Here is a 21,579-nt window from a genome sequence, read left to right as displayed (position 1 = left end):
CCCCCGCCACCTCCTCCCCCACCCCCTCCACCATTAGATCAAGGAATGCCTAATGGATTATTAAAGACAAGTCAATTAGATGAAGCTAGTATATCTTCAAGTGGAAGTACTGTCACCAATGTATCAACCTCATTGGGAAAAGCTGAAACAGATCGCAGTGCTTTACTCAATGAAATCAGGATAGGAACAAGTAAGTTTGAAGTTATCTTCTATTTCTGTTTTTAATTCTTGTGCAAAGCACAATATATTATCTTTAAGTTAAAAAAGATCTAATTTTCTAGGCCAAGTTTTTGATTAATTACTGAAAAAACCGGGGTTGCTTGGTTAGTAAGGCACTTCTAAAGGGGTAGTGATTCAAGTATCCTCTGGTTAGAAACATGCTGATATCACTACTAGTACTTTGGAGTGTCAGCCAACAACACCTTTCTGCGTTACTGGATTGCTCAGAGTCTAATTTACTAGTTTTCAGCATATCAAGACTAATTTAATGTGAGATAAAAAAGAATAGACCTATATACTTCATGTGTACTACTTCCTTTAATTTTAGCAATGTTTCAATTCACATACCGAAATCAATCACAAAACAATGTTATATTATAGGATTGAAGAAGTTAAATAGATTAGAAGAAAAGGAAGAAAAGAAGAAGATGCCATCAGGAAGATTAGATGTACAAGCTATTATGGATAAAGCATTTGAAATGAGAAGGCGTGTTATAGAAGATAGTGAAAGTGAGGAGGAAAATGACTCTGATGAAAATGAATGGTAGACCCATATCTAGTGTATGTGATTTCATTCAGGGCTAAGAATGGTGTTCAACGAAAACAAATAAATGTGCAAAACCAAAATTTAAAACCAACATTTCTGAAAATGTTCATAATCCTGTGACTAATTGTGAAAAATTCAACATTGGAGATGGAAGTAGGATTGATGGACCTGTTTAAGAGATTGTCCACAAATGAAATTTTTCACCTGTTCTGTGGAATTTTATTTTTCCAACACAACTGGTGTAATTTTCATTCTGAAATGATCAAGTGGAATCGGAGATATTACTCTTGACTAATGTAAGACAAAGTGAAAGAAACAGGCACAACATCATAGTAGCCAATATACACGAATAAGTATTAATTGGTGTTAAACATGACCAGGTGAAGGTTGAAATATAACTGATCTGTGATGAGATACAGAAAAAATGAAGAAATGAAATGAATAAATGGATCTAGACTATTAGTGCTATTCTTAGTGCTTTGACCAATGTAGTAGTATTTTTGAAGTATAGTATAGTGTTAAATAAAACAGCTCAAGATGATAATATAGATCTAACATTATATTTAATTGATATATTATTATGACAATTTTTTAACGAGTAATTAAGTATTTTTTAATTACTATGTATTTAGAATTTTTCTATATTGTGTATGCAACCAAAACTGTGCGGGTGTAATTACTTCTATGTATATTATTATATTTCTTATTATAAATGACTTGTTGGATGAATGAAACAATGTACTATTTCTGCAAAATTTGCATTGCAAATTGTTCAATTTCAAAATGTCATATTGCAGACTATCTTTGATATTTTGAAACTTTTAATTTGTCAGAATTCATTCATTAAAATTTACTTATTAATCTTGATTAATATTTGATAAAATTATACAAGAGACTTTGAGACTAAGTGGATATTCTCATCAAAGTTTAGGTTTGCACTACAGATTTCTTATTCAGCGGTAATAGACAATTCTTTCATGATATTTTCAAATGGCAATGATATTTTCCATGTTATGTTGTGAAAAAAGAAATGATGGCTGTATTTTTATACTTACGAAATTTTCAAAATACATGATGTTAATGCGTTATTACCTTCAAATTTCACTCAACCAAAGAAATATTATTCTTTTATTTCTGTTTACTGTTAGCAGAGTAGATTTCGATGATCAAATAAAACATTTCAGAGCTGTTGATCTTTCAAAATTATCACCAATCGAATTTCCAAACTACCTTTCTGTAAATGCTCTAATTTAAAACAGTCTAATTTCTACAGTTAATTCTATGAGTGATTGAACATAGTAATGAATGAGACATAGGGTTTTATAGGTATTAGGTAGATTAAAGGTACTGTCTGTAAGATAACATTGTTACCTTGTAATTGTGTATATATCAACAATGGTATACTGTATCTTTAACAAATTATTAGTAATTCCTGAAATATTGATTACAGAAGATTTTAAACATAACCAAGTAACCAACAATAAAGATTATGTTCAGCAGACATGTTAAAAGAGGTTATGTAACAATAGGACAATTTACACCATTATTGTTTCCTAACTGAAGACTGTTGTTCCTGTTTTTCTAGAAAATTAGACCAGATTATATGTCAATTTACCAAAGCAACAGCCTTGATTAAATGTCATTTGCAATCTTGTGATGTTTTCTGGAATTACAGGAACCAATGATGCAAAACCTTTTAAAAACCTCTCAATGTATTTAATGGCAAGTCACTGGTATTAAGCAAATGACTCTATCTGCTCATCAAGGTAGTCGAGACTTCATAAGATCATACCTGTTTCTTGTTAAACTCTCCTTTGATTTTCACTGTTGAATATTGGATCAATACTGCAAAAAATGGTTTGTATCAAGCCCTCCTTACTTCAGGTATCTGATTGGTCAAATAATTAAAATGAATTTTGAATAGAACATAATAAACCAATAATATTGTAACATTTCTTAAAATCCGGAATTTACTGTGAAACAGGGCCCTATTAGTTGGTTTTCATCAATTAATGTTGTGCCCATCCATCTTGTATTGTCTAAACACATTCCAGCTATTGTTGAATACATCATGAACTGATACAGTCATTTGCTTAAAACCAATTGATTCTGTATGGACAGTTTAGAAATTAACATTATGTAGCTATAATGGTGACATTAATTTAGAGCTAATTGTTGAATGATATAGCTGTTACCCAAAATGTATGAATTTATTATTTAAATATATGTATATATTATGGTGTGATGTAGTCGCATTTATTATTTTCGCTTTTTTAACACACAGTATATAGACAGAAAGTTATTTAATATACGTCTGCTAAACAATTTGTGTTATGCCAAATTATATTTACAAGGGTAGGTTTTGTCAAAACCCCGAAAAAGAAGTTATTCAAGGGTGTAAATTATATTAGATACATGTGTATCAAATGAAAAAGAAACAAAGAAGATATTTTTCATTTTTCAAAAGAGACAGTTATGTTTAAATTTGAAACTACAATTTGTTGGTGTGGAAATTGTTAGTAATGGATATTAAATAACATTCTGTTCTTTCAAGCATATTAATATATATATAAATCTCAAGCTTATATCGGCTGATATTCATAATAATTGTATTTAAATATAAACCACATTTACATGTATATAGCTGAAATTATCATGTGTATTCTGTGTTCTTTTCTGTTAGCATTTCTACTCTACTTTTATATCAGATTTACTCTTGTCATTCTCTGTAATCTGAATAAGCTCTCACATGACTGTTAAATTTTCAGTTCTCTTAATTATTTGCTAAACAACTGTTAAGTAATGATCTATTTTTCAAAACCAAAAATATATCCTGACAACTAAGTTTGTTTCATTAGATGCTAAGTGAATAAGTTGATGATTAAATTCATTTTCAGACTAAGTGACTTATTGAAATGCAGCTATTGATATTTTTTATTTTTCTTTACGTGAATGCACCTTTCTCTTAAAGGTCAATGTAGAATCTTGTGAATGTATGAAATATAAGATCATTAGAAATTGTCTTCCGGTGTTAATGCTGAAAATTATGTGCAATAATAAAATATGGTCACCGAAGATTTCCAAAAATAACTCAGAATGAGAGTTCGCCATTGACTTGCCTGAAATAAAAACTGATTCTCTTATTGTACTTTTTTGTTATAATTAAGGCAAATGATAAATTCACATGTATTATTTCACAATTACCATTTTTATATTGAACAGGTTCTAGATAATTTCTTTTTATGGTTTCTAAACAAAATTGTTAGACATATTTTCTATCTTCAGATGCTTAGTAAATTCCTATGGTTTATGAACTTATTACCTAACAATAAAGAATGAATTGAAAAAGCCTTGTTTCTAAGATATCAGTCATTGTTATATTTTGTTCCTATTCACTATGATCTACAATGATTTTAACTTGTATATAAACACATTGTTATGAATAGTCACTGTTATATTTCATTATTTGTCAATATGTTTGTTTCTTTTCTGTACAGTATTACATTGACTACAAGCCTATTACACTCTCATAATAAGTTCAAGTTACTTCTCTTTACAGACACAGAAAGGAGGGTATATCCTAGTCAAAACTCTCCAACCACTTTCTCAAAAAACTCACAGAAAAGGCATTGTCAAAGGAAATTGCATACTTTAACAGCTCTTGTGGCATGGTATGATTATAAATTACAAAGAGCTGTATCCTCCATTTTTCTGTCAGAATTGTCAAAATGAAGATTTTTGTAATCCTCAGCTAGACTTATATAAAGCCTGAGGGAGACTTTAATAAGGAAAGAAATGACTTCCTTGAAAATACCATTTCTTAGTTATATGTGGCCTGCATGATTTCACATCTCTAAAAGGAGTACGAAGATAAATTTTGGAATAAGTCCTAAAAAGATAAATGTGAAAATACCATACATTTAAATAAATTCAAATTTTTCTCTACATTTGATGGCTTTATTTATTTGATATCAAGTTGTTTCTCATTTCAAAGATTGACTTTATCCATTGATTTTGCATTGGGAGCTTATTTGGAATTTTTTTAAACATTGCCTTTTGAAGTTGTAATCATTTGTTCTTTTTCTCTTGTTTCATATATTGTAGTTTTGTCTATCCCTGAAATAAACCTTCTGTTCAATGAAGGTTTCCATGTTACTAGATGATGAATTTGACTGTCTATGGAACATTGCTTTGTTGCTGCTAGATCTTACTATATGGAAACCTGTTTATGGTGTTTTGTATGTAGATAATCTATCTAGTTATTTATTTCTATTGTGTATGTTTTGTAAAGTGTATATCACATTTATCTTTGTATAGTATTTTGTTTTCAAGTTATCTGTTTTCATTATTTTATGCTGATAATGCTATAATGTATCTTTATTGCTATATGATCATTCAAGGGAAATCACCTCTGTCCTGTCAAAATCTATTGTGGATTGTGCTTAGGTGAACAGGATTGAAAACTTTATTTCAGGATAGGGTAGGTAATATTCTGTACTTTATTATTTCAGCTTACTTAAATATAAAGTGTTAGGGATTTTTTCAATTTAAAAGTACAATGATATCTGCACTATGGCTTTGGAGTCTTTTCTATATTTCACTGATCAAGCTAGATATTTGTTATATCTTTATAAACCTAGATATTATTACTGACTGTGTATATTTACTAGAATCTATCAGTTTTAACAACTTTCAGAATTTATAGCCTCAATATTTATTTTACTGGCATTTTCAGCAATAAACTGCTTTTTTCTAGTATTTCTTTTTGAATAGATTATGGTACAGGTTTATCCTTTCCATTTACTGTTGGTACAACAATAATAGTAAAACCTTCACTTGAAGAGTCAAATGTAGCAAACTCTCTGTATATAGGATAATTATCAACAATGTTATACATGAAATGGGCACTGGTACGGATTCCAAATTATACGATGCTTTCCTGTTTTTTTTTTTCGTCTTGATTTTCAGTCTACCTGTCCAAAATGACTTCATCTCTATACATATTTACAGTTTAATTTACAAAACATTAACAATATAACAGAACAATGTAAAATACAAAAATACTATATTTTAGATTTACGACCACACACACAAATCCTTGGACCATCATTTGCAAAAAAAAAAAATCAGTGGCTTTAATTTTATTCCAGTTGCATAAGAGAAGCTTTCAATACTAATTGTGGAATTGATCAAACCTATTGGTTAAGAGGCCTAAAAAGCAACATTATTTATTCCTTGTATCATTTAAAGGATTGTCCACAACTGATTCATGTATCATTATAAATAATGGAACATAAGTTAAAAAGTCAAATAAATCTAATGCTTTAAGATGACTGAGTTTTTTGCGTACTTGACATTCATGTTGATAACTAACACCTCCAGCTCTTAACTCAATTATTAATTGTTCTATTGGTATAGTATTGGTTTCTCGATTTACATTACATTCCCATAATGTCTGAAATACAAAACAACAGTTAAAAGACATGATCAAAAAGTCGCAATGCATCATCATTTATATGAATTCCTTCACATCTGAATATAGTTTTATGCACACTTCAGCAAATCTTCAAAGAAAATGTACACAAAATAGTAGACTTACCTTACAGAGAAACAGTTTCATTTCAAGAGTCTGGAAGTCCATTTGACCAATTATATTCTTCATCCACTCACTGAAACAATGATCATAGCTCAATATAAATATATACTAGTCTGTAAGGACAAAAATGCAACAGTGATCTTTTTTCTTTTACTGTTGTGAAACATGTTCCAAGCATAATCTATAAGCTCAATGAACGAGCACCTTGCTTATTATAAGTAGTAGTCTCCTACTGCTAGAAGGCCACAGAAAACAAACTTTATTTGAACAATTTTAATTCAGGGACTAACACTTACTCTAAGAGTGATATTCTAGTTGATAAAGCAGCTAATATAGAAAATAATTTAAAATCGGCACCATGAGATACATTATAGCCAGTCATTTCCATCACCTGAAATAGAACATTTGGTATTCACATCTTGGAAAATTAACTATCAGTTATATGTACTCTTAGTGGGATGATGAGTTGATAAACTCTAGAACATGCCCTTCTTAATTAGCAACACCCACCTCAGTACTAAGTCTAATAGGGTTTGAATTCAATAAAATGTTTTGAATTGAAGACATGTTGAATAAGACCAATTTGCCCACTAGCCAAGATTTTGGCCTATTGGTTTGTTGGTCATACAATGAGGCAAATCTAGACATTGTTCTGCAACTTTTTTAGAACTATAAATCTGTAGACTGACCCTGTATAAATATTCTTCTTCTGTATAAGTTAATTTATTATTAATACTACGTAAAGCTACCATCGTTCCAGCACAATCTATCCATCCTGTTCCATTTTCATCCACCTACAAAAGGATAAAATTAAATGGAGTTTTACAGCCTATGTTTGAGGATGGAAATACAGTTACCATCTTGATCTAAAAGATTTCCATCTGGTAAAGGACCTAATGTTCACAGCTTGTAGCACAGTTTATGATTCAGAGGACTAAATCTTCATACAACCTGCATCACTGACAATGGGAAAACAGTTTAAATTTTATATTGTACATCTCAAACAATAAATCAAAGGATAAATCTGATTTTAGGTCAACCTGAAGAAAACTCACTCTTTAATCCAACAAAGTTTCAAATAGGTAAAACATTTATTACTAAATCATAACTTACTGTATTGAAAGCATGGTGAAGCATATCTTTATTGGTTGCAGCAAATATACAATATTTAGACAGAAAATCATCTGAAACAAAAATATACAAAAACTATGTCTGTGAACTGTATGTAACTCTATTTAATGTTCATGTTATATTGTCTGTCCCTACTACAGGGTTTAATCAAAGTTTGATGAAACATAGTATAAGTATTGCACTAAGAGCACCTGCTTTCATCATAACATTTTGTGGTTCCTGTTACTCTCAAATAAAAATAAGTGGGCCATATTATGACAATTTTTTCTTAAGTTTTACATAAACAACAAAAACCACAGATGTCAGATAGAAAGCTAGAAGACCTCTTATAAGCATTTCATTTCATAATATTCAGATACGAATTTCAACTATTAACACAGTGTTAAATAGAAAACATGTCAACCAATTAAATAATCATTGCAATTATAGTTTGTAAACTACTTACAGTCACCAAAAGATGCACCATTTTTACCATTTTCTTCCTTTATATCTGTATTCCCCATCTTGGACAATTTTAATTTCTCATACATTAACATTTGTTTTTTACGTCGTCTTTCAGCTAATTCAGCTCTGCGTTGTTCATCTTCATAAGAAGTATCAAATTTCTTTGCACCCCAGCGTTTTTTATTTTCAGTAACAGGCATTAACTTTTTGTTGATCACATGAGTTTTTAATGGTCGTTTTTTGTCGTCTATAGTCAGTGTGGGTACATCAGGGGTAGTAGGGAGAGCAGCTGGATCAAATTTAATTGTTCTAGATGGACTTCCAGATTGGACATCAATCTCTGATCCTGAGTTGGAGCCATAGATCCAGGATGATTGTTTACGTAGTGAAAGATCTGGTCCTTCTGGTAGATTGTCTTCTGTTACTTCATGTTTGTCACGGGCAACTCTTTCTTTCTTCTTGATAGGAGAGCGAGATTTTTTACTCATCTCCTCATCTCCCCCATCTTCTACAGATTGCTGGAAAATAGTTTTTATTAATTGAAAGCATTAAGATATATGTTATTGCTCCTTTTTAAGTTTTTAATCTTAACATGGTACACAAAGTAACATCATATTTTACAGCCAACTGTCATCTGTCAATGATGCAGGTTAGAGAAGGATAAAGCATCTCGTCATTCAGATAGGACAATAACCTGAGGCCCTATTGGCTGCAAGCTGTACACATTAAGTATTTCAAGACATAGAAAAATAAATGCTTATACAGTTTTCCTTTGGCACATTTAAAAGGTTAGTTCAAAATATTAATAAGTCACTAGTCAACACTTACTGTATCACGTCGTGATTGTGGTGGTGTACCAGGTTGATCTGTTTGTGTATCAACAGATTTATCTACTGGTGTAGTTGGTACTGACACAGGTGGTGGAGTTATAGCTAGATCTTCTGGTAGTGATACGGGTAGTGGTTGTGGTTTAATGATTTCTGAAAGTAAATACAACATGGTGTTTTATTTTGTCAGCTTATGAGCTTGATGGTTTTTCCCATTCTACTTAATTTGTTTAAGATTTTTGAATGGGAAAATACACTAATATTAAGTTGAAGCTGTAAAATTGCAGCAAAACCTTGGCAGTAGATTTTTGTATTCTCAAATCTTTCCATATCACTTGCCAATATACAATATAATTCATACAGACAAATATCAGTAATACATAAATATCATGTTTGGGCAGAATACAAAGAAAGTAAACTTTTTGAAACATAAAATGATATGAACACATGACATATAAATCAATTTGGAACACTTAATACATGACTTTAAGCACATAGTATATGAACAAAATAAATACAATGTCACAGATGGCACATTAATCTAATATTGAGTTTAAACTGAGCCTAATATACAAATGTGCAGAAGAAACATGCTACATAATATACTGAATGCACATACACACATTCCTACACATAGCCATAAATTACATACATTATCAAACAAAGAAATAAATGCACATTCAGGAACTAAGCAGTAGCAGTCAACTTTAATTCCAGGTTCATGTAGTATAAACTTATCTATATCTGGATTGTATACTGTAGTTTTAATATCCACTTAATCTACCTTATAATGTTAACTACTTGTATTTAGATTTTGGAGAGTTACCGAATGCGCACAAATATCTTTGCTGAAGTATAAATTTGGGAAACAACCACATTTATCTACTACATGTACTAAGTATACTTTTGATTTACTAATAGAAAGCATTAGTGCTTCTAAATGTCGTTCAAATCTTATATCAGTATAGTAGTAAATACATTATGATTATATAAATTAGGCAATATTAAGAAGTATAATAAAAAGGTTTAACAATACTGATACAACATAAGATAGTAAGATAAAGGAACCTCTTTTGGGCTTAGTTGTATATCCATGGGTCAAGACTGGTCCTTTCACCACAGGTAATGGTGGTAGTGGAAGTGGTTTGATAATTTGTGGTACTGGTACAGATATAGTAGATATCATTGTTATTGGTACATCATCATGTACTTGTACATCAGCCTTTTCCATCTTGTGTACCTGCCTCTGGACTTGTTTATCTAGTTGCTTACTTTTCTGCTTAATTAACTGCTTACTTAACTGCTTCTTGAGCCGATTCTTTGGCTGCTTAGTAGTTTTTAGCTGCTGTTCCTGTTCTTGAGGAACTGGATCGCTTTTAATCTGTACCTTGTCCTGTTCCTTAGGATTTGTTATATTAGTCTTGGATTTTTCTTCATTTTTAAAAATAATCCGAGCAGCTTGGAGAGAAAATATGAATGTTGAGAAAATTGTCTGAAACAATGCAGTGAAAAATATTTCTAGTATTTTTAAAATTGTCAGATGAAAGACAAAAATCTCAAAAGAAACTACCTGAATCTTGTTTCTTCTTTAAGCCAGATTTCTTTGATTTTGATGATTTTAGTTCAAATTTCGGTAATGCTTTCCATAATTTGTCTTTTGGTTTTTGCTGAGGTGCAGCAGGTCTTGAAACTGGAAGAAAAAATATTGATAAAAATTCATGATATTTCGACCTAATAAAATTAGTAAAAATAATAACACTGTATAATAAATTTGCTAATATAACACGACTTAAATTGAAAAATATATTTCCAAAACCAAGTTAAAGAATTACCTTTTGTTGCTTTGTCTTTTTCTGAAATGAAAAATATATTCAGTAGTAAAATACAGTTCCATAAACAAGTATGACTGTGCTATTTCAGCAAAATGATTCTAAGAGTATTTTATATATTTTATGTTCTGAGCTTAAACTGATAGTCTCAATCTGGACAGTTGTCCCACCAATAAGTCAGTCTGCACCATATTTGTACTCCAACCGCAAGACAGCTTGCATATGTATTCAGGAATTACAATTCATGTCTCTAACTTAAAAAGATACAAACAAATATTTTTCTGGGTGAGTTGGTAAAACAAGATAGTGATATAATAATGTTATAATAGTTAAATACAATGTATTAAAATGTTGCAATTCTAATTTAAAGGGATATAGTCATCTAATCTGGTTTAAATTTGTCTGCAGTTCAATAAAGTCTCTAGGCTACGATGATGTTCTCTTGTGACATTGTCAGTAATATCTGCATAGAAGAACATTAATCGCAGTGACAGGTCTATTAGTGGGTACTTCGAATCTGATCTTGATGCTCATTGGTATTATTTGACCTAATTTTACTCTTTTGTATTAAAAATATTATTCTATCTTTTTATGAGAAAACCAATATACAATATCAAATTCAGCAAAATCAATGAGGCAGAAATGGAATTAGTCAAATAGAAAATATATTCAGAAATAAATTACAGCATGACTGCTATTTCAGTAAAATGATTCTAAGAGTATTTTATATATTTTATGTCTTTCCTATATCCCTTTAAATTTTATATATGTTAAAGTAAACACTTGGAAATGTTAATTTTCAAACGACACAAAAATTTAGTTATCAAATGTGCAAATTAGAAATTATTTGTGCACCATGATACCTTTCTTTATATATAGACTAATACGTATACTTTTACGCATTAATCTGGCTGTAGCTTCTCTTATTTCATCATAGTCTATAGGTATTGGTTCTAGAAATATATGGCTGTATGTAAAGTCGCAATAAAGTATAAAAAAATATAAAATTCCAATGAAAAAATGTAAAATTTTAACTGAAAAATTATCTAAACAATGTAAAAGTTCAATAGAAAAATAAATAAAAATATTAATGAAAAAATATATAATTTCAATGGACATATATAAATTGAAAAAAAAGTTTCAATTTCAATTAAATATCAAATTAAGTAAAAAAAAGTCATTTATAAAAAATAAATAAATTTACCAGGTGCTGGTTTTTTAGGGGGGGCTTTTTTAACAGTCTCTTCTTTTTGGGGAATATTTGGTAATTGTTGCTTAGAGCTTTCTTGTTTTGTTTTTGCTGGTGTTGGTGCTTTTTGCTGTCTTCTGACAAAGAGTTTTGGTACCTCCTTTTTTGTCTTGGATTTCTCTGCATCTATAAAAAATAAAATAATTTGTTTAAATATAAATTACTGTGTTTTATTATTTATTAGGATCCAGCATTTTGATCATCAAAGTATTGTGTTTCCCTCCCATTTTATTGGTTCAATATCAAGTTTTCTGTTGGAAAGTGTTTGCTAATTAGTCAGATTGAATTTACACAGGAAGATCATAACTGCCAGATTAACTGTAAAATATCTTAAATCTACTCATATGACCCTTGTTAATAAAACTGATATTTCATATAAAATAATTTACTTTACCTAAAACAAAAATGCAGCATAAATGTCTCTTTAAATGGAGAAAAGACATTTGTGTACATTCAAATCATATCAAAAATTTTTCTGCATTTGTTTTTAGGATGGGCTCTTATAATTGATAATAAAATCACAAAATTGAACAAAATCAGAACAAAACTAACAAAATTAACAAATGAAGGGATAATTCTAACTAAAAGTCACAAAATTACATAAAAAAAGATTGATGCTGAGGACTAAAAATGGAAACAAAACAATTAATAAAACACAAATCCATCAGACAAAAATAACAATAAAGAAAATATTCAAACTTTAAGTCAAGAAAAAAGAAAACTTTCATTCAAAACCAAAAGATAAAAACTGAATGCCATTAAAGAAGAATACTATGCAATATTACCAGTTTTAATATTTACTGCTACACTACTAATAGCAGTAATCACTGACTGACTAGAGTCACTAGCTACTACTATTTGACTTGGAGAATGATCACTATGTTCAGGTTGAGTCTCTTTAAAATGATTCTCAAGTTCCTCTGCAATGATCTGCTTGACAAATTCATGGATTTCTTCTGAATCTATATGTAATAGATACACCTATTTCAGCATGCAGATGGTAAAACAAGAAACTTTCAACCAGTTTTATGAAAATTGAACTGTTTAAGATTCCAAAATCAATTGAAAATGAGCAAATGAAAAGCACCGACATCAACATGGTTATTTCAGCAAAATATCTTTGTAAATACAAAAACAAAATTCTGAAGTAATTCATATTCTCTTATTCTCACAAACTAGTTTTTTAACAACAGGAATAAATCAGATTATAATAGCTATATTTAAAGCCACTGAATGGAATTTTCTCTCTTAAGAAGAAGAAATTCACTTAAAATGATTTACAAATAATTTGTATCCAAAGTCTGGTTATTTTCAATGTATAAGTCCACACTTACGACTAAGTTTCAGGACAGTATATTTCATGAAATGGTTACTAGAATATCTAGTCAATAAAAGTAGACTTACAAAGTAAATAAAGATGCATCATGGTATCTTACCTGATTCTGAAGAGTGTGTATCTAAACCAAAAACTTCAGTTATTTTGTCTTTATACTGTTCTTCTTTTTCATCTTTAAATGAGACATTTTTCTGACTGTCCCCATCCACAATTTTAACATCTTTTAAACTTGGTATAGGTGAGGAAGGACTGGGGACATTTCTGGATACATAGTCATTCCGGGCTGATAGTGGTACAAACTGAACTTCTGAAATTTAAGCAAAATTATTGAAAAACAACCTTCTTGTCTGATTACAACATCTTGGTCAAAAGCTTATTTTTCCTGATTTTCTAATATCTAAAATAAGTAAATAACATGTTTTTCAGAGATGACTTTACTCAGAGATTCTATAAAAAATTAACAACTTACTTCTCTGAGCATGTGTGTTGCATAAAGGTGTAGAATAAGCTTTTCTTTGTGCTCTTTTTGATGGTGATTCAGAACGTAGTTTTTCTCTTCTGTCTAAAACCTGTAGAAAATATATTCATTCATTGCAAGGCCTATATCTTGAAAAATGCCTTAATCATTTGGTATTCAAATCTATGAAATGAAGTTCATTATTATTTGCATAATTCGGTTCTGCATCTGATTGAGCCAATAATAATAGTGAAAATTCTGCAATGACTCAAAGGAAATTTTTCTTTTATTCAATCAAGAGGTCTTCAAGCAACATCTTTGCATTCATCTTATCTTCTTAATGCTGTCTTATAAGTACAACTGCTTGACTATAATCCTACACTAAAGCAAAGGAACATGAACTGAAATGTCCCAAGAATAATTTCATAAGTTGTGTTTCTGACTTTGGTATGCACAAATATAAAGATAAAGAAACAACACATCATGTACATTTTACATTCCAAAATAAGAAAATAATACATGAAAAGTAAAATAGCCATCAAACAAAGACAATTATTATATAATTTAGTATTCAAATCTTAAATATTGATTGCCATGCAATAATAAACAAAAAAGCACAGTACCGGTATTAAAAATATGATTCTTGTGACTAGACATCTTAAAATTCACAGAAAATAAAATGCCCTAAGAACATCAACAAAGTTAAAGAAACTTAAAACAAAACCTGTACTTAAATCTAGATTGAATAACAACAACTTTGATAAAACATAAGATTTAAAACAACAATATCATGCATACAGCAGAAACACAAGATACAATATACCGCTCTTCTGTGTAACTCTGATTCTATATTTGGTTTTCTTCGACAAGTACATGCTGATAGTTTTCTTTTATAATTATACATATGATCTTCATAGCGGTGACATTTCAGACATTTGTGTATTTTCCGACCCTATTAGAAAAACTATAAACTTGACCAAAACAATACTAGATATATGCTAAGTAGGCAACATATAAGAAATACATGGTGGTCAAAACCAACAGAAAATTGCAATTTGTTTTTTAGAAATACTAAAATATTAGTCAGAATGTCAGACATGATACAGTCGCAAATTGATTCACAAAATTCAAGGTCAAAAGGGAAATGTCACATTACCTCTGTAGCAGTAAACAACTTCTCTACATACGGTGGATTGTTAATAAAACTAACATAGGGCTTGCTCTCTTTTAACTGAAATAGAATGAGGGAAAAAAAGAATAAATGGAATAAATGTTCGATAAAACAGATTCCAGAACAATCACAGAATATACATGCTCTGTACTCACCAAAATTTTGCCAAGACATATAGAGCATGATCATCCTTTTATGAATATTGACACAGTTTGGTGACAAAGTACATTTTATTAAGTATTTTTTGAAACCTTATGAAAATAAGTAGAAAATACAAAACATACAGAATTTGTGTAGCAAAAATGTTTCATAAACCACAGGATGGACATATATTGGGCATTCAGAAACATACAGATGTGGGCTATAAATATCAAATTATATTTTATGAGTGTTTATTCCCAATGGGAACATTATGGATTTTTCAAACCACTTTAAGTAGCAGATTTCGTGAGAATTGTTATGATGAACTAAGTGTGGATGTATAAAAGTAAGTAAATCAGCCAGTCAACCAGATAATATTATCTGATAAATTTTTTGGGGTATCTTGAAACTTACAGTCCATTTGTCTTTTGATCAATGGTCCTAAACAAATCCCCTCTATTGATATAATAAGAATAGAATTATTGAATATTAGAAATGATTTGTAGTGTATATAAAGATAAAGAAAGATTAAAGATTATCTATTATATAGAGATTAGTAAAAGATTAATAGAAGTATTTTATTATCTATCTATACACAATACATGTCTTATTTACAATTCACTTTTATATCAATGTTTACCAACTTGTTGTCATTCTCAATTCAGTTGTTTATATATAGCCTATCTTGAGATTGATCACTTGATCACAAATGGAAACCACGCTACTGGAAAAAACTGAGAGAAACTGCTACCGCTAGTGGTTTCTAGTAGAATCTGATATATCATAGCACCAACTACTTTAAAGATAGCTTGCCAGGCAAGGTAACATGTGCCTACTACCAGCTGTCAGAAATGATAAGGTTTTTAGTGGCTTTATAATGAATTTTCAAATAATCTTATGTATCTTATATAATAAATATTTATAAGTTAAGACAAAGCCTCAAACACAGTTTTCAAATTATCAAATTCAAATATGAACAAGGTCTCAATGATGTACACACAACGGCGTAATAACTCCAAAACCATTCATCCAATTATTACTTATTTCAAACTTGACTGGTTCTCATCAATAAATACATGTATACCAAGATTCCTCAAGATCAAATAAAAACTGTAGTCTCCATCCTGTGCCTACAAGCCAAATGTGGACAGATGGTCAGAGGCGACAGCAATATACGTCCACATTTTCATGTATCAGGGGGCTGATGAAAAAAAAGACTTCTATTAAAACATCCTGCCAGGCACAGTAGCACACTTTCATGCCAGAAAGTTTGTCATTATTGGTTGGAGGAAATCATCTGTGGACTAAACCATTTAACACAAAAATCACAAGAATATACATGTACATATTAAGAATATAAAATTTTTTATTAATCAGATAGAAACTGCAGTGTTTATCCACAAATTTGATATGTTTTGGCTTATTTCGGGATAACTCAAAGATAGCTTGCCAGGTAAGGTAACATACGCCCACTGGCAGCTGTCAGAAATGATTAAACAGTCTTTAGTGACTACAGGGTTGCACAATATAACTAATAGAGTGAAACGTCAAGTCAGACACGATATTTCGGTGAAATATTATCCGATCATCGCGAAAATCGATAGGGATCATCTTCATAATGACATTGACATACAAAATAAAAATCAAAAGAATCTGTAAAGAATTGTAGCCTGTAGAGTGAGCACGAGTTGCACAATATAGCTAATAGAGTAAAACGTCAGGTCAGACACGATATTTCGGTGAAAAATTATCCGATCATCATGAAAATCGATAGATCATCATGAAAATCAATAGGGATCATCTTCATAATGACATTGACACACAAAATAAAAATCAAAAGAATCTGTAAAAAATTGTAGCCTGTAGAGTGAGCACGAGTTGCAGAATATAGCTAATAGAGTAAAACGTCAAGTCAGACACGATATTTCGGTGAAAAATTATCCGATCATCACGAAAATCAATAGGGATCATCTTCATAATGACATTGACAAACAAAATAAAAATCAAAAGAATCTGTAAAAAATTGTAGCCTGTAGAGTGAGCACGAGTTGCACAATATAGCTAATAGAGAAAAACGTCAAGTCAGACACGATATTTCGGTGAAAAATTATCCGATCATCACGAAAATCAATAGGGATCATCTCCATAATGACACACAAAATAAAAATCAAAAGAATCCATAAAGAACTGTAGCCTGTAGAGTGAGCACGAGACAAATGTGAACGGACGGACGGACGGACCGACGGGGTGATTACAATATATGCCAATCTTACGTGTGGGCGTATAAAAACACTTCATTATTTCCTACCAAATTTTCATTCCCAAAGAAAGTAAATTGTACTTTGACTTACATCTTCAGTTTCAACCATCTCAGGCTCTGTTATTTGATCACATTCCAAATCTAATGACTCGGGTGAGTCACAAAAACTAGACTCAGGAGGAGTCATTTGTTTGCCTTCTAAACTAAAGTCAATCCATCCTCGAAATTTTGACCTTGATTTTGATTCTCTTGTATCTGGTCTCGCAAATAAATGTCCAATGATCACCTTTTTATTCATGATTATAATAGCACAAGAATGTTAGATTCCTTAACTTTTTGATCCAAGCCCAATGAAAGTAAAATGACAGATTATGAGAGAGCTAGTGTATACTTCAGAAGTTTGAAAAGTAAATAGATATTATCTCCTAGGAGGTGTCAAATTTTCACTTATTTGTGCAAACAATGCATTGTCATCTGTCAAACTTTGTATTATCAAAAATATCATTTTACACAAAGATGACTACTTGTAAGTGATTTTATGCTTTTCATGTTGATTTTAAACTTACAGAGATCCAGACAAGCATCTCATCTGGTAATATTATTGTCAAAATCATAATTTTGAATATGAAAAAATCATGAAGATGTTGCGAAGATATTCAAAATGATTCCAATTTCCGAAAGTAAGATGTCTGTGAGTCTTCCAATTCCACTAAAACTAAATGTTTTATGTTGTAGCTATTGCCAATGCCCTTAAATATTATTAATTAGCAGCTTTTGCAATAGTGACATTCAGTTCAGCATTTCTAAAATAACAGGAACAGATATCTAACAAAAATTTCGAATGCTGCAAAGGCCCATGAAGCTAGAGTTAAAACACTTCTTTACAAAACATTTAATTTCCTGATCATATAAAATAGTTAAGAAGGTTCAAGTGTTTTAAGTGAGCATGAATTGACAATTTTAAAGTTTGAGTAACAAATGTAACAGTGATTTGTTTTCAAGTGAGTGTGATATCTACAATAAACATTTCAAGATTCAATTCAAAGTTCTTGAAGTCTGTAATAATCACTGTTTAATAAGCATTGTTTTCTCAACACATGTACTATAAAATTTATCATATTTCTGTTTTATCATAGCATACTAAAAGTTAAACCTAAGCAAATTATTTACAAAATACTTATACCCATAAAATACAAAAAGATAGTGGATCACGTCCAAGCATGGCATGTTGTTTATGATATAATTAATTACAAACCTTTTTCTCTGATATCCAGGCATTTAATGTATCAACCCATATCAACTTTTCATCAACGTAAGGGGAAGCTTCTGGATTCTCTTCACCATGATGTAATTTAGATAAAGCAGGAAGTGATAGTGGGTATGTGACAGGATTCGAATCATAATGTATTGGTGCAATATAATTAGAATCAGGCAGTGTTGGCACTGTAGAATATGGTCTAGGAGGTAGTTGAGGACTTGGTATAGTTCCACCCTAAAAATATAACCAAATATTTTCTTTAAAGTGAACAAGTGAAAATCATTTTGGAGATCTGGAGTTTTTGTCCAATTGATACTAAAATGTGCATAGGTAAGGATACCTAATAAAATTACATTCTACTGATAGGCCTACCTGATATTAAAATTCAATGTTTGGCATATTATCCACATTTACTTTTCATGAGTAGTAGCAACAGTTGTTGCTTTTCAACTAAAAGTGATCATTCAGGTTAATTCAGGAAATGTACCAGGGAACAAGTGAGTAGATGGGGCTTTTAAAGGTGAAGCACTTATAGTCTGCCTATTCCAGGCTGGTCTGATAAATAGTAACTCACTGCATAGAAGATAGGGCAAAACAATGCAGGCATGAGGAAAAACTGGGTGCAGCATAGGACAAAAATAGGTGCAGCATAGGACAAAACAAGGTGCAGCATAGGACAAAAATAGGTGCAGCATAGGTCAAAACAAGGTGCAGCATAGAACAAACAAGATGCAGGATTGGAGATTAAAGTTAATTCAAACGACAAATAAATTACAAATAGAAAACAGAAAAAAAAATATGACTGGAAATCAAGCATCTGCTAAAAATAAAATCACCTAAAGGACGTAATTTACAATTGAATGTACAGCATGTATTCGCACTACTGACTTCCCATCCAAAATGATCAAGTTTTAATGGAATTGCAAATATGACAAAAATAGGATAAGAAATCCAAATGGTGAAAATAAAAGCTATGAGTGTGCCTGTTACAAACTTTTTACTGAAGAATGGGTACCAGTAATAAAATTAGATGACATGCACCATATTTCCAGTGAAGAAATGCAAACTGTGCAAGGAACAACAAATCAACAACAAATTGAGTGAAACACAAACAAATCTGATAAGATAACAGTCATTTATTGTTCTTACCCTACTATATCTGCCAGAATACTGAAAATTAAAGATTTGTTTAGGTACAATTTCCTGTAAAATTATTCGCAGTAGCCTAGTCTAGCTTGTCTACCATTCAGACAAGTGTTTCCCAACAATGTTGTTAGGCATATTACTTATTTTTTAAAGTATTTCAGAATTGAGTTACATATTGTCCCAAGGGCAACTAAATGTTCAAGCCTCTGTAAGTTGGTAATATCTCAAGAGCAAATGCAATTTGAGGAGAGGGGGGGGGGGAGTTTGGGGGGGGGGGGGGGGGGGGGGGTGTCAATATTATTAATAATATTCCAGATCCTTTCTGGTTTACTCACAAATGTCAATGGAGATGAACTATGTTCAATATAATAATCTCTAAGAAATTCGTAATATGTATCCTGAGCACTATCAACAGATTTCAAAACACCGACACAACTAAAACTTGGTCGTCTTTCATCCACTGCCAGTGGCACCACTGAAGAACGACCACCATATCCGAGATTTCCATGTTTGGATCTGTTTGCACTTGGTAATCTGAATGGCGTATAAAAGTTATCATCATAATTCCATGCTGAATCGTAAGATACTTCACATAATGTCGGTACTTTCGCCATTTGCCATGATTTGTCTTGACTTCATCTAAACCCAGGCTTCGAGTTTTGACACAGGAAACTTGACTTTCACTTCGGAGTCTCGATTATCCAGACACGTGCACCTGACAACTGGACAACTGAACAGTGTAGTTTCAAGTTACCCCAAAAACTGTCACTCCTTTTGGTCGATTTGTAGACCCAATGTGACCTCCGAGTGAATGGATTAAAAACCATGTCAGACTGATTAAAACATAATATAATAATTGTTATAATATAATGTAATCAGTATTAGAGATAACAATGATAACAGATAAAAACCACATAATCGTTTAAAGCCCCCTCATTTCCTACTGATATTCCGGCATGACACGTACCCGGCTTCCCTTAATTTGAGACTTTTTCTAATATTATCCCTCTGCTGTATCAAAGATATCCAGTTTTAGTGACTTTTCTGCCAAATATGAGAATGATCGACTTCAAATTGCCATATCATCGGTAATGAATTCTTCCACCAGTCGCATGTTGGTCCATTCCATTGAAACAAAGGGTAGTGTAGAAATTTAGTGAAAAAATTTAGTCCGAAAATTTGCCGTTGAGGTTGAATATATGTTACCGGTATATATCTCGATAAACTTGTAAAAAAAAAAAATAATAGAAAAAGGTCTAAAACCTGACTAAAGTCAGACCTTTTGGTGTTTTTTTTCCGATGTCTAAAATTGATAATTATAACAATCGAAATGATTGTATTTAGGCCTAGGAATAATATTGCTAAGATTGTCCGTTCAAAAGGTTTCTTTCAGTTAATCATTCTCACCAATCTTAATTAGAATCAATTCACCCGTAAACTCCATAGCCCAGATTGGTCTTATTGGTTTAAATGCGGGAAGATTTGATACTGATCAAAATATTTAAGACCTCAAACTTAACTCGTGTAGTTGACTATCACAGTCGTGACATTTTGTTATAAATTTTAGAAATATTAAATTGACTCTGGTATATCTAAGAACACAAACATTTATTACCGATATCTCACGAAGTGATAATCACAAGCCCATCGTTTTGAAGGTGTTTGGAGCGGTCAAGAAATATCATTCGTTATAAAAATTGTTGAGTTTTGACCATTTTAACACGATAGAGATTAGGGTGATTGAGGAGTAACAAGTTAATATTCAATATAAGGCACTGGCACAGGGTTAACACGATAGAGTAATTCTGAACAAACTGTGACGAATTCAACTGTGAGTGTGTCTCCGATTAGACTAATTATCACCAATCAGTGGTAATCAGGTTGAATTTTTAAAAGAATGGTCAATGAAACAATTCGGTTAGAACACTATGTGATTCGTCGTCAGTTGCACTTTCTTGGAATATTTAT

General features: G+C 31.0%; 2 protein-coding genes across 2 annotated transcripts in view; one reads left to right on the top strand and one right to left on the bottom strand.

The window, feature by feature from the left end:
- LOTGIDRAFT_154337 (hypothetical protein) overlaps window positions 1–767 on the top strand; it is a gene marked incomplete at both ends in the record, with an annotated part of 2,242 nt that extends 1,475 nt beyond the window's left edge. Inside the window, 2 exons of the mRNA XM_009062030.1 lie at window positions 67–190; window positions 601–767. Of these exons, the coding sequence (XP_009060278.1) occupies window positions 67–190; window positions 601–767 (291 nt within the window). The remainder of the gene's footprint in view (window positions 1–66; window positions 191–600) is intronic.
- Window positions 768–5,762: 4,995 nt separating this feature from the next.
- Window positions 5,763–20,263, bottom strand: LOTGIDRAFT_229132 (hypothetical protein). Its single transcript, XM_009062029.1, has 20 exons — window positions 19,947–20,263; window positions 19,615–19,635; window positions 18,463–18,699; window positions 14,792–14,866; window positions 14,459–14,587; window positions 13,648–13,747; window positions 13,279–13,485; window positions 12,628–12,804; window positions 11,798–11,968; window positions 11,457–11,546; window positions 10,597–10,617; window positions 10,335–10,454; window positions 9,833–10,222; window positions 8,766–8,917; window positions 7,939–8,455; window positions 7,476–7,546; window positions 7,052–7,156; window positions 6,659–6,753; window positions 6,366–6,435; window positions 5,763–6,221 (listed from the first exon to the last, which is right to left on the bottom strand). The coding sequence occupies exons 1-20, from the start codon at window positions 20,223–20,225 to the stop codon at window positions 5,991–5,993; spliced, it is 3,258 nt and encodes a 1,085-aa protein (XP_009060277.1). The 5' UTR covers window positions 20,226–20,263; the 3' UTR covers window positions 5,763–5,990.
- Between the last annotated feature and the right edge of the window lie 1,316 nt (window positions 20,264–21,579).

Source organism: Lottia gigantea (genome assembly GCF_000327385.1).
Source record: "Lottia gigantea unplaced genomic scaffold LOTGIsca_5, whole genome shotgun sequence".
In the NCBI taxonomy this organism is placed as follows: domain Eukaryota; kingdom Metazoa; phylum Mollusca; class Gastropoda; family Lottiidae; genus Lottia; species Lottia gigantea.
This window is presented reverse-complemented; position numbering and strand designations above follow the sequence as displayed.

Coding starts and splice junctions, on each gene's coding strand:
- LOTGIDRAFT_229132 (XM_009062029.1), bottom strand. CDS start 20,225: ATGGCGAAAGTACCGACATTATGTGAAGTATCTTACGATTCAGCATGG. Junction 6,754..7,051: donor AAGAAGAATATTTATACAGG/GTCAGTCTACAG, acceptor GTTCTATTTCAG/GTGATGGAAATGACTGGCTA. Junction 6,222..6,365: donor TGAAACTGTTTCTCTGTAAG/GTAAGTCTACTA, acceptor TTTGTATTTCAG/ACATTATGGGAATGTAATGT.